At 37.2% G+C, this 14,845-nt stretch overlaps 1 protein-coding gene across 2 annotated transcripts in view; it reads left to right on the plus strand.

Moving 5' to 3' along the window:
- The window catches only part of LOC136858009 (collagen alpha-1(II) chain), a 209,645-nt gene that overhangs the window by 174,546 nt on the left and 20,254 nt on the right, over positions 1-14,845 (plus strand). For both annotated transcript variants that reach the window (XM_067137199.2, XM_067137200.2), the window contains 5 exons: positions 1,807-2,022; positions 2,099-2,188; positions 2,986-3,111; positions 3,205-3,277; positions 6,740-6,936. In XM_067137199.2, the coding sequence (XP_066993300.2) occupies positions 1,807-2,022; positions 2,099-2,188; positions 2,986-3,111; positions 3,205-3,277; positions 6,740-6,936 (702 nt within the window). The remainder of the gene's footprint in view (positions 1-1,806; positions 2,023-2,098; positions 2,189-2,985; positions 3,112-3,204; positions 3,278-6,739; positions 6,937-14,845) is intronic.

Below are 14,845 nucleotides of genomic sequence, written 5' to 3' on the forward strand. Positions count from 1 at the left end.
GCAAAGGACATGTTTCAGAAATGGTTTTGTAAAGTGTGCAGTAAACACCTCTGGAAGACTATCAGGGAGGGAAAAGGAAAAGGAGACTCGTTGGTGGAACAGCAGGGTAAAGGAAGCAGTTAAAGAGAAACAAATGGCTTGGAGGATGTGGATAGGCAGCAATAGTATAGAGAATTGGCAGAAGTATAAAGAACCCAAAAAGGTATGTAAGAAAATGGTACAAGAAGAGAAACGGAAGAACTGGGAAAGTTTCACAGAAACATTACAGGAAGATATAAAAGGAAGTAAAAAGGTTTTGTATGGTTTGGTGAAGAATATTTTACAAAATAGGAAAGATACAAAATTTATAAAAACTGAAACAGGGCAGATACTGATGCAAAGAGATGACATACTAAAAATATGGGAAGAATACTTCTGAATTGCTAAATATTAAATACAGTGAAATGGTAGATGAGAAGGAGCAAGAAGAAACAATGGGGAAAGAAGAAGGAAAAGAAAAGGAGATATCGATGTTAGAAATAGTGGAAGCCATACAAAAGATGAAGAGCAGTAAAGCAGCAGGAGTGGATGAGGTAACTACGGAAATGATAAAAGCAGCAGGATCAATAGGACTACAGTGGCTATATAGATAATTTAGAATAATCTGGAGGAAGAAAGAGATCCCACCTACACTCTACAAGACTGGTGACATTCTATTAAGTTGGCAGTATTCAATGGAAATGAACTGGAATTGAACAGCAATGATTTACTGTATTTCAAATATGGTATGCTCTAATAACATCCTGCGATGTTGAGCAGAGTTCTGGGCTCAGAAAAAATAGTTGTTTTCATGTGAGAACTTTAAAATGTATGTGATTTGCTACTGCAATTCTATGTGACATTCCATCACTGTGAAATATTTCTTTCATTCTTGTATATGTTCTGTGAAATGTTCTCTACTTATCTCTTACAAACTCTATCAGACTTATTTTTAGATTAAATAAATGATGGATTTTAATGACACAGATTAGTACAAATGTTCTATTTTTAAAACATTGAGCACAATTTTTAAGTTATTTTAGGGACATATTTTCACAGTTTTTAAAGTCATAAATACTTGTGTTTACTAATTTGTTTGGTCATAAACATCCCGGCCCTACTTATTCCCCCCCCCCCCCCACACCAATGGCACAACAGCCCCAAAGGGCCATGACCTACCAAGTGACCGCTGCTCAGCCCGAAGACCTGCAGATTATGAGGTGTCGTGTGGTCAGCACGACGGATCCTCTCAGCCGTTATTCTTGGCTTTCTAGACCAGGGCCGCCATCTCACCATCATATAGCTCCTAAATTGTAATCATGTGGACCTCGAACCAGCCCTCAGATACAGATAAAAATCTCTGATCTGGCCGGGAATCGAACCCCGGGCCTCCGAGTAAGAGGCAGACATGCTACCCCTACACCGTGGGGCTGGCCCCTACATATTAATAACATTAATTGAAACTCACATCTAAAAATCTTGAATTTTACCTATTGAATTTCAGCATTTGTAGCAGTTAGATTGTAATACATCTTCCCAAGGAGAAAGAAACACTGTATCTATACAATTTTCACAGAATTCATCACATAATTTAGTTGATTTGTAATAAAATTCCATAAACTTTATCTTATTATCACATATGAAGTCAGTCAATATTTTACATAGAAAAAATTGGCTTCTGTTCTTCTAAAAAATGGGAGAAAGAAGAATGGTATCCATTGGAAATGTAGTAGTTAATCTTTCTGGTTGACTGATGGAACAGTAAAAGACAATCCTAATTGTTCACAGGGTGATGCAGGCCCAGCAGGGAAACCAGGTAGTGAAGGACCCCCAGGACCTCAGGGTGTGGCAGGACCACCAGGTCCTCCAGGCTCAGCAGGAGAACAGGGTCCTGAGGGACCTCCAGGAAAAGTAGGACCAACTGGAATAGCAGGCCGTCCTGGAGACAAGGGACCACCAGGACCTATAGGAAGTTCTGGACCATCTGGACCACCTGGACTGCCAGTGAGTAAATTCTACCCTTTTTCTTACTGTATCTTCTTTTAGACCAGATGTAACCCAATTTTTATGTGAATTTCAGGGCCCACCTGGACCTAGCGGCTCACCAGGATCCCCAGGTGAACGTGGCCAACGAGGAGAGACAGGACCTCAGGGTGTTGAAGGACCTGTGGTAGGTGACACTCCGCATTCACTCAAGTACAGTGTCAATAGTTCAAGTTTGTATGGAATCAAAGGATACCTAAGATCACTGAAAATTTGCTCTGTACAGAAAAAAGAAGAAGAAAAATTTTCACAAATATTTGTGTATGGTATATTTTAGTTATGCATGAGGATACTGTTACTTAAAAAAAAAATGTGGTTCCTTGTTTCTGCATCTTGCTGAATTTTTCATCCGAAATAATTCAACATTGTTTGATGAATAAATCATCCTCATATAATGTTACAGTCTCCCATTCAACATACCTATGGCAATTCCAAAGGTTGTGACTTTACTTTGCAATTTGAAATTTTCCTCCCTCAGTGACTTTCTTATCAACAAAAATTTGAATACATTTTAAAAATTCATATTCAAATTAACTCAACATTGAAATGAAATTTGGATATTTTTTGTGGTAATTAATCAATTTGTTCTCAAAATATTTAGCTTCAAATTAGGGAACAGAATAGTTTTCATTTTGGCAATAGAAAGGTTGCTGGAGTGAAGATAAATTTGTTGAAGGATTAATTTCTAGGGATACTAGATATTTAAAACATTACTTTTAGTAAAGTATTTTTGTATGTAAATGTTCCAATACTTAATTGGAAAATAGAAGTACATCAAGCAAATTTTACACATGAGCTGACCAACTAACCAGCTCCTAGTGATGCCCATACTCCTTTGATATCTTATAGGCTGTAGACTCCTGAGTTGCCACTGCTAGTAAGAAACTCGAGGGCTAATAGTAGGCTATTGTATTCTATTAACAGGGTCCTCGAGGAAAACCTGGTGCTCCTGGACCAGAAGGCGGCAAAGGTGAGCGTGGTGAGGAAGGACCCAAAGGAGCCAAGGGTCATCGAGGACTGATTGGGTTACAAGGTCTTCCAGGTCCAGTGGTATGTACAATATTTGTAAATCATTTAGCAGTGACAATGGGTGAACTAATGCAATGTGTTAATTTTGTAATTTCCTCAATTTTCTTTCCCTAGGGTCCTCCTGGAGATCGAGGTTTGGCTGGACTTCCCGGCCTACCAGGAAAAGATGGTGAACCAGGACCCAAAGGTAAGACTGAAACATATGTCCATGTTTGAAATTTTCTTTAAATACAGCATTTGAAACAGCAAAACCCCTATTTACACTAATCCTTACTCCTTTTGTAATACTTGCAAATGATTTCTGAGATGGCAGTATACAACAAGGTACACATCTACTGTAGTTATTTGTAATTATGAACAATGTAGAATTTAGAATTAAGGATTATAATCCTTAAGATTTGAAGAAATCTATGTGTAATGTGCAGTATGGACACAATATCTGTTTGTGAAATGGAGTCTGTTATTATTAATGGTTAGGACACATAATGATGTAATTGTTCTAGAAATCTATATATTGTAGTGATGAAGCTAGACTTATGCAAATGGATATTCTGAAGACAATCCTTAAACTTTTTTTACACCGGTTCAATTCAGAGAATTTTCTTTACCTGAAAAAATATTATTGACATGTTCCTTAATTGCATCCCCTGAAATGCTGTACAGTAACGCCTTTTTAAAAGCCAGGGAGCTGGGCTGAGTGGCTCAGATGGTTGAGGTGCTGGCCTTCTGACCCCAGTTTGGCAGGTTTGATTCTGGCTCAGTCTGGTGGTATTTGAAGGTGCTCTAATACATCAGCCTTGTGTCGGTAGATTTACTGGCACATAAAAGAACTCCCACGGGACAAAATTCCGGCACCTGGGCATCTGTGAAAACCATAAAATGTACTTAGCAGGATGTAAAATTATTATTATTATTATTATTATTATTATTATTATTATTATTATTATTATTATTATTATTATTATTATTATTATTATTATTATTATTATTATTATTATTATTATTAAATTGCCAAGATACCATTATTAAATAAGGTGTAATAAGCAGGTAAGGCACAGTCCAGTTTGAGGCAAAAATGAAAGTGTAACCTAGCATGAACATGGCTCTACACTGACTAAGCCATATACTATTTAACCCTTAACTATGGACGTGCGGTCAACATGACCGCGGTGGAAAAATAAACAAGTGCCACACCTCGCTTATCGCCCTCCCAGTATATTTGCTTACAGTACCTTTCTATTTTAAGAAGACTTCTTCACTGCATTTACAGTATCTTGTCTGTCATAAGTAACCATGCAGCCGCAATGACAAGCTGATGAGTTTCATAACGGCCTCGGTGACCGCATGTCCATGGTTTGAAACAGTCGTCAGTTAATAGTGCTGTGTGCAGCAATGAGTCAGCATGCAGGTACATTGGCGAGTGTCCAAACATGTGATGTAAATTAGGAAGAAACAGTTACTGAGTCGTTTGAAGAAGACACGAGTGATGTGAACGATGGTGATAACGAAACAGAGAGTGATCACAATACCGATACTGAGACAGGAGAGGTAGAAGAAGATGAAAAGTCCATCCTACTGCCTGATGATTCACGTTCTAAGTGCTTTTATGGTAGAAATAGATACAAATGGTCATCTTCGGAACCTCCACAGAATGTGTGTACACCTCGTCACAATATCGTGATTCACCTTGCCAGTTTGCGAGCTTCAGCTCGAGTTGGAAACAGTGTGGATTCTGTTATGGCATAGACACTAACATTTAGTGAAGAAGTGGTGAACTTATTAGTGCGATGGACAAATGTGAAACTGAGTGCAATAAGAAGTAATTACCAAAAGTTTACCAACCAGAATTACAAAATGTTGATGCGGTTGAAATGAAAGTTTTTCTATGCCTCCTTATTTATTCGGCGATTTTAAAATCTAACAAAGAGGACATCACGTCAGTCTTTTCAGCCGAGAAATATTTCATGTTGTGATGTCAGGTATGAGGTTTTCCATTCTTCTGTGCAGCCTGTGTTTTGACAACCCTGAAGACAGAATCCAGCGGGGAGAGACAGATCCTACTGCACCCATATCTGAGCTTCTGAATATGCTGATTCATAACTCTCAAAGGTGTTACTCCATTGGCACAAATGCAACAGTAGATGATGCTAATAGGTTTCAGAGGACCATGTAAATTCAGAATGTCTGAACAAGCCTTTGAAAAACTGAGCGAAATTTTCAAAACTAACTCACGCAGTTCTTCATTTATCGGAACCAATACAGGGCACAAATAGGCATATAACAGCTGACAGTTGGTTCACCTTAGTAGAGCTTGTTCAGGAGCTCAGAAAAAGGAGACTCACATATGTTGGGACAGCAAGGAAGAGCAAGAAGGAAATTCCAATTAACTTCTTTCTTTCCAATCAGAGAAAAGTCAGTTCCTCTGAATATGGCTTCACGAATGACATAACTCTTCTCTCACATGTTCTGAAAAGAAACAAGGCTGTTTTGTGCACCATGGGAAAGCAACAGATGCAGACATGGGGAAGGAAGAGATGATTCATATTTATAATTCTATGAAGTCTGGAGTAGATACTTTGGATCAGATGTCAGCCAACTACTGCACAGGTAGAAGAACAAGAAGGTGGCCGATGGCAGTCTTCTTTCGTATCGTCCATACTGCAGCTGTGAATGTGAATATCTTGCATCAGTCCTATTGTGGGAGCCCCCAAATGACCAGGCAACATTTTCTGAAAGAACTTGTTGCTCAACACATTAGGCCACACATGATAAGAAGGTTATTAAACCCCAGGATCCCAAGAGATATACAAGGCACTATCTCTTGAATTATGAGCATCCCTGAGGAGTGTACCATCATTGCCAAGGAGAAGCTTGAAAAACGGATAACTTGTCATCTGTGCCCACTAGGAAAGAAGAGAAAAACATATTACAAGGTTACAGAGCGAAAAACCAGTGTGCTTGTAGTGTACAAGGAAGATCTGCTTTGAATGTGTTGAGTGACAGTAACAATGAGGGCCAAGTTCAGTGGTTGTAATTTCCATCCCAACAAGAGATCAGTTTCATGTGTGGTTATCAAACATCTTTAATACCCAAGCTAGGGTCCATATTTGTTGATAGTGTAAAGGATATGTGTGTTTAAATAGAACAGTGCATCCTGAGTAAAGTAAATTGCTGCAACTGAAATCTGAAGGTATGAGGGTTCTATAAATTAACAAATGGAAAATGTTGTGGTTTTGGGTTGAATAAAGTGTAATTATTCAAATGAAAACAGCTAGGAAATTCTCTCATTAACCGTCTCTTTCATAGTCACATTAATTTTGATGCAGTCTCTGTGATCTCACTTCCATGTTGATGTCACTGAAAATGTATGTCCATAGTTAAGGGTTAACATAGTCCACCAAATGATTGAACTGAGGTTCAAGCCAAATTGTTATCCCACCATCTACAAGTTCTTGGACTGAACAGTCGGTGATTATTACTAATTTAATTCATGCATAATCCATTTTTGATCATCACCAACATTAATAATAATCATAAACTGGGCACTACTTGCTGAATTTTTAAATTACTATCATTCTATTCTTGTTATCTCAACTTAATTTGAATTGCAGTGGTCCACAAGTTCACCTCATGTTTATTTGTGTATCAGGTATGCCAGGTCGAGATGGGAACCCTGGTATACAAGGAATTCCTGGACCGCCTGGTCCTCGAGGCCCATCAGGAGAAGAAGGGCGCCACGGTCCTCCTGGGCCTCCTGGTCCTCCTGGACCACCAGGCCAGCCAGGTGATTCACTGGGCTTTGATGCAGCTGCAGTTGCTGCTTTCCTAAACAGAGGCCAAGAAAAGGTAAGTGGAAAAGTAACTTACTGAAGGTTCTTTGCTTTTTAACCACAGCAATTGTGTTTTAATTGCTTCCTACTTCTACCATAAAAATTACCCTTAGCTGTCTGAATTCCATATAAATTACAGCTTTTAATATCCATTACAATTTCTTCTCACACTACATTTCTGAATAGACCTTTCTGCCTGCTCTTTAAAACGGTCTTCTTACAGTAACTTGCAATTGTGTAGCAGTTTGGTTGGTGTATAACATCGTCTACACTGGTTATTAATCTATATATATAAAAGACTTGTCCTGACTGACTGACTGACTGACTGACTGATTGACTGATTGATTCATCATCGCCGAGCCAAAACTACTGGACATAAAGAAATGAAATTTAGGGGATACATTCATATTAAGATGTAGGTGCTCGCTAAGAGAGGATTTTTGGATATTCTATTGCTAAGGGGGTGAAAAGGGGGGTGAAATTTTAAAATGAGTGTATCTATATCTCAAAACTTTAAAAGTTTACAGAAGTAAAAATTAGTATTTAGAATCTTCTTTAAAAATAAGTAAACATGTATTTTTTTGTTTTTGGAAAATCCCAATAGGAGGGGTGAAAAAGGGGTTGAAAGTCTTTAATCAGGATACCAGTACTTATATCTCAGAATATGAAGATATTGCAGACCTGAAAATTGGTACTTTTGAACTCTTTTAAAAATAAAGAAACAGGCATTTTTTTTGTTTTTGGAAAATCCAATTAACGAGAGGGTGAATTTTTAAAATGAGTGTATCTATATCTCAAAACTTTGAAAGTTTACAGATGTAAAAATTGGTATTTAGAATCTTCATTAAAAATAAAGAAACATGATTTTTTTTTTGTTTTCAGAAAATTCCAATAGGAGGGGTGAAAGGGGGGTGAAAAAGGGGTTGAATGCCTTCAATGAGGATACTTATATCTCAGAAACTGAAAATATTACAGACCTGAAAATTGGTGTTTGGGATCTCCTTAAAAAATAAAGAAACCAGTATTTTTTGTTTTTGGAAAATCCAATTAATGGGGGGTGAAAAGGGAGTGAATTTTTAAAATGAGTGTATCTATATCTCAAAACCTTTAAAGTTTATACATGTAAAAATTGGTATTTAGAATCTCCTTTAAAAATAAAGAAACACATATTGTCTGTTTTTGGAAAATCCCAATAGGAAGGGTGCAAAAGGGTGAAAAAGAGGTTGACTGCCTTTAATGGGGATACTTATATCTCAGAAACTGAAGATATTACGGACCTGAAAATTGGTATTTGGGATCTCCTTTAAAAATAAAGAAACACATATTTTTTGTTTTTGGAAAATCCAATTAATGGGGGGGGGGTTGAAAGGGGGTGAATTTTTAAAATGAGTGTATATATCTCAAAACTTTTAAAGTAAAAATTGGTATTTAGAATCCCCTTTGAAAATAAAGAAATACATTTTTTTTTGGAAAATCCCAATAGGAGGGGTGAAAAAGGGGTTGAATGACTTAGACGAGGATACTTACATCTCAGAAACAGAAGTTATTACCGACCTGAAAATTGGTATTTGGGATCTCCTTTGAAAATAAAGAAATACGTATTTTTGTTTTTGGAAAATCTAATTAATGGTGGTTAAACAGGAGTGACAAATTGGGGTGAATTTTTAGAAAGACTAACGTAAAATGTTACAGACATAAAAATTGGTATTTGGAATCTCCTGTAAAAGTAAAGAAACATAGGTGATTTGTTTTTGGAAATTCCACTTAAGGGGAACTAAAATGGGGGTGAAATTTTAAAATGAGCATTTCTACAGTATATCTCAAAAACTTAACATGCTACCGAAGTGAAAAAAAGTATTTTTTTTATCTCTGTTGAAAATAAAGAAACATGTATTTTTTGTTTTCTGAAAAACCACTTGGGTGGAGGGGTAAAAGTGACTGAAAAAGGGGGTTGAATTATTTTAATTAGAATACTGATATCTCAAAAGCTAAAGATGTTACAGACATGAAATTTGGTATTTGGAATTTCCTTTAAAAATAAAGGAATACGTATTTTTTGTTTTCGGAAGACCACCTAAAGGGAGGAGAGAAATTGAAAAATCAGTTGAATTATTTGTATGAGGATACTATTATCTCAAAAACGAAAGATTTTGCAGACGTGAAAATTGGTATTTAGAATCTGTTTTAAAAGTAAAGAAACACGTATTCTCGGAAAATCCAATCCGGGGGGGGGAGTAAAAATTGAAAAATTAATTGAATTAATTGTATGAGGATACTTACATCTAATAAAAACTAAAGTTGTTACAGACATAAAAATTGATATTTGGATCTCCTTTAAAAACAAAGAAAAAAGCGTTTTGGGGCGAAATCATTTTGGGGGCGGGGGTGAAAAGCAGTTAAATTCCTTTTATGTGGACACATATCTCAAAAACTGAAGATGTTAGAGTCGTGATAATAGGTATTTAGAAGATCCTTTACTATTAAAGAGACAAGTATGTTTAACAGGAAATTCACTTGGGGGGGGGGGGAGTGTGAAAGGAAGTGAAAAAAAGTGAATTCTTTTATGGGGATACTTATATCTCAGAACTGAAGGTAACAGACTTGTACATTGGTATTTGGAATCTCCTTTAAACATAAGGAAACATGTCTTCTTTTCTTGGGGGGCGGGGTAAATCAATTTAACGGCAGTGGGGTGAAAAAAGGAGTTGAGACTATTGATCTTACTGTTCATAATGTACTTATTCTGATCATAAACTGATCATTTCTAATCTTTCCTGGGTTCGTTTTCAAGAACCATCTTTTCCTTTGGAGTACATAAAGTTAGATTACAGTAGATTCTCATGGCATATAAATAAAAATTTATACACCTTTGAAATAAATGATATGAATGATATTGACCGTGCAATTGTTCACCTCTATAATAAGGTCAATAATTCACGGAAGTATATCATTCGTGTCGCCAGAAATCTCGCGCTCTTGCCTACGCGTGACGATGGTGCTAGCCACATTGTCAGCAATGACAATGGTAGAGGATGTAATTTATGGCCAAGTAGTGGTCTTGCATCTTGCTGTGGGTTCCAGGCCATCAATAATAATAATAATAATAATAATAATAATAATAATAATAATAATAATAATAATAATAATAATAATAATAATAACAACAACTTGGACCATCGTCCAAATGTGCGGACTGTGCTGGGAATGGGTCCTGTCCGGGTAATGACTACGAATGCAGTCTGGCCGCGGGTTCAGTACTGCCAAGGTACCCAAAATGACACCACACCGGATCTCCTCAAGGATTTGACCCATATTAAAAATGCTCATAGGAAAAGATGGTAAAGATTTAGGGACCCAACTGACTGGGTGGAATACCTGGACCTAGCCCGGCAAGTACGAAATCGATTGCTGGAAAGAAAGATTGAAAAATCTCTCAGAAAACGAGTCAGATCATGAATTTTGGTGGATTCTCCCAGAAAACGAGTCAGATCGCGAATTTCGATGGATTATATATAAAACATTAAGCATTCAATTATGAATTTCAGTACAACACCGTAGCAAAGCACAGGTATCTTGCTAGTCAATTTATATAGTTAACCATAGAAAACTAATAACCCCTTTCACCACACATTGTTACTAACTCTTTATAAATTTGACTACTAAAATTTACGTCATCATCATCATCATCATCATCATCATCATTTTACAATTCCAGTTTCCCAGGTGACATTTGCTCAACAGATAATATGTGCTATTTCGTGATGCATCTGGCATGGAAATATCTTCTGAGTACTGATAACTACCCTGTATCTTCAGCTGACTACTAGTCTTGGGATGGTAAACATCATCATTAAATGCCATGCTCTCCTCTCAAATCATGGAAGACAAATACAAATGAAACAATGGAACTTCTCACCTGCTTGGCTGGAACAGTGGTCTACAGTGACTGATTTGTACAATCAAGTGAAATCTACATGGTACCAGTATATGGTAGTTCATGACTTTACCAGTCTCTTGCTCATTTGGTGGTCAAGGTGACTCCACACTTCATAGACTGACCTCTTTTCTGAGGGTCAGACCAGTGTGTGAGCAAGCAACAGATAAACTTCACAATTTATAGATAGGATCTATGGTATTTATTAAGACAAGACAAGACAAGTCTACACTCTGAATAATTGGACACACTGTCCATTTTATAGTGAATACTGATGGAATACTGGGCAAGAACCTTTACAACGCATACCGTAAAATGGGGTAACTTCGGTCACTTTTTCGTATATTTTAAAAAATAAAATGTGAAATATTCCCTCTAATTTTCTGAAAAATATAATATAAATTCTGCCATGTTTGTTCTTCATTTTTAAATATGAACATAATTCTCATCATAATACAGTAATGAATAATGATTGTCGAAAGAGTGGCCGGAGTTACCCCGTGTTTTGGGGTAACTTCGGCCGCCATATAAATAACTCAAGAAACGAAGTTTGCTTTGATGTAGTGTTACTTCGGCTACCGTGAATGTTTTTTAAAAACCGGCAAAATGCCCCGTATCAACAATCACAAACAAATTAAAACGATTTGTGCTGGAAAAAATGTATAGTGATCAAATTCACTTTTTCCCAAACTGCATTAAGTCAATGGACTACAGACTGCAAGAACGCAGGTTCGAATCTGCCTGTTGGCGGCCTTTTTTGACACAGGAATATTGTTTTATCAATGAGATTTATTACAGTTTTATATTTTGTTACTTAGTTATGCAGCCGCTTACAGTTTAAATGAATTGTTTCATCCATACAACTGGTAAAACAGGCTAGGCGAAAGCATACCAGTTTGGCGCGCGCATGCGTCTATGGTTCAAAAATATGTCACTGACGAAGGAGGCAACTTGCATAATATTGTCGACCAGTAATGAAGTGAGTCTGATAGAACTCTTGAGCAATAAGGGTTTGAACCTTGGCAATCCTTGCTAATAACTACTCCTCCTCAGAAGAGTACCAACATTTCATAGAAGATTCAATGTACTGATGTGTGATATTTCAAAGAGACAGCTAAATAACAGACTGCAGCACGATAACATCTTTTTCACGCACACAGCATAATGACAGTAACTTATCTAAACATTAATGGTGAAGTGTTGCCACATAACATTGTTTCTATTATAGGTGACGGTGCATGTCTATTTAGATCTCTTTCTTACATTTTATATTCTACTCAGTTACGGCATAAAGAAGTTCGTGAAGCTATTGTTTCATAAGTTGTCTCCATTTTGTCCAAAAATCATCTTGGTAATAACTATTCCTCCTCAGAAGAGTGCCGACTTCTCGTGTCAGAAGATTCACCTTATAGTGGAACATGTGAGTTAACGGCAACATATTTCCATTCCACTTTGAAGTTTATCGTGATCAAAAGTTATACTGGACATTAAGTGATGAAGCTAATACCATAAAAAGAGTGTGATTTACTGGTAATCTCTCTAACGGACATTTTGAAGAACTGTATATGAATGTCTGTGCGAAGAAACGAGTGCTTCATTCGTTGTTACAAAAGTTTCTGAAAAACGTTGTACTCGATACTCAAATGCTACAAGAAAAATACAATTTAAAATAGCAGCAGCCACATTTTTACAGAATAATCCTTCCGCACATACCATTGCTGCAAGTAAATACCAAAAGAAAAATCCCAAAGTTCATAGAGCAGCAGCAGACACGTACCAGAAGAATAATCTCAAGGTTTATGGAGCAGCGGCAGTTACGTACCAAAAGAATAACCCCAAGGTTCATAGAGCAGCGGTACCGACATACCTGAAAAATAATCCAGAGTTTCATAGAGCAGTGGCAGCTACACACCAGCAAAATAATCGCGAATATCGCAGGACAATTCAAACATCATCCTGGGGTCCGAAAAGAAAGACGATTGCGTCCATGTAAAATTAAGTTTCGTTCCGGGATGTCTTACGATCCTGAAATTAATTAGGAAGATAACAGCTTGATAACCACTGGTACAAAGATCCATAAATGCCAATTCTGCAATGCTCTCAAGTGGAAAGATGAAACACCAGGCATGTGTTGCGATTCTGGCAAGGTTCAGCTGCCACCACTGTGAACCATTGTACAGTTACTAATGGGTGCCCATCCAGATCATGGTCATTTTTTTTATCAAATTAGAAAATATAGCAGCTGTTTTCAAATGACATCTTTAGGTGCTAAGCAAGTCATCCAACCCGGCTTTATGCCAACTTTCAAAGTACAAGGTCAAATTTAGCATTCCATAGGCAGTCTATTGCCAAATGCTCATCAAGATCCTGGATTTTTGCAGATTTACTTTAATGAGACGGCTAATGAAATAAATGAAGCATTGCTTACATATTTTGATGCAGAAGAAATAGAGTATAAATTGGTCGACACAGTATTACAAACAGACAATGCTGTCATTTATCCAGTAGAATTCCTAAATACTCTTAATCCTCCAGGATCCCCATCTCGCAAACTTCGTTTGAAAGTAGGAGCACCTGTAATGTTGTCATGTAACCTCAAACCACCTAAGTTGTGCAATGGCACTAGATTACGTGTGAAGCATTTAAAAAAATAATAGAAGTTACTGTTATGATAGGGTGTTCTCCAAGAAAATTTCATTTAACAGAAAACTCGGAATACACGTGAAACTTCTCAATTCCGGCCGAAGCCAGGACGGGAAAACACATTGTTTACGTTTGTGTCTTACATTTCTTATGAAAGTCGATGAACACATGAGGTTGGTTTGGTGGACTTCAAAAGAAAATGGGAACTAAAATAATATAATAGGACATAACTCAACTATGACACGAGCGAAGCTGCAGGCAAAGCACTAGTTTGTAATAATATGGTTAAAAAACTAATAAATCTATTTTGTTAAATAGTAACACATAATAGGATAAACGCAATGATAGGTCAGCTGTAAACAAGGGAGTAACAGAAAAAAAAAAAGAAAAAACAAAGACCAATATGAAAATATGTAAGGACAAGAATAATCTCTACATCATACATTACCATGTTCAAGTAGAAAGGCACTCAGCTTATCAGTCCCAGTTCTTCTCAGCCTTTGACGAGCTTGTTTCTGCTTCCCAGTTTCATTTAAACAATCCTTTGGGGGCCATCATGACAGATCTTCAATCTTGATCTACCAAGTGTGGGATAAGAAGAAATCTGAATAAAAACAGGAAAAAAGAACAAATAAGAAAAAGATGAATGCAGGTGATAAAAGACTAGAAAAACAGTAACACAAAAAGAGGAAAAGAACCTAATGGGTGAATACAAATATTGGAAAGGAACAAATAAAGCCCCCCCCCCTCCAACTCCATGGCACTACAGCCCTTGAAGGGCCTTGGCCTACCAAGCGACCGCTGCTCAGTCCGAAGGCCTGCAGATTACAAGGTGTCATGTGGTCAGCACGACAAATCCTTTTGGCCATTATTCTTGGCTTTCTAGACCGGGGCCGCTATCTCACCATCAGATAGCTCCTCAATTCTAATCACATAGGCTGAGTGGACCTCGAACCAGCCCTCAGGTCCAGATAAAAATCCCTGACCTGGCCAGGAACTGAACCCGAGGCCTCCGGGTAAGAGGTAGGCACACTACCCCTACACCACTGGGCCGGCTTGGAAAGGAACAAGCAAGTGACAAATAAAGTTATTTAGAGAAAGGAACACATGCTAGGATAAAAACAATTACAGGTTAGCATTGGAAGAGGAGGAAAGAAGATACGGACAAATATAAAATTAATTTTCTTCGCTGTCAGTGAGTTAAAGCTTTCTGGGAGATAAATAGCTATAGGCATTCGCCACCATGAAAAATTTATGTTATAGAATATTTATGTTTATTTCTTCCTATTGTAACCTACAAAATGGCAATTAATTGTGTAATTGTATTTCTGAGTGGTATATACACTTG

This window comes from Anabrus simplex, chromosome 1 (genome assembly GCF_040414725.1).
Source record: "Anabrus simplex isolate iqAnaSimp1 chromosome 1, ASM4041472v1, whole genome shotgun sequence".
Taxonomy (NCBI): Eukaryota; Metazoa; Arthropoda; class Insecta; order Orthoptera; family Tettigoniidae; genus Anabrus; species Anabrus simplex.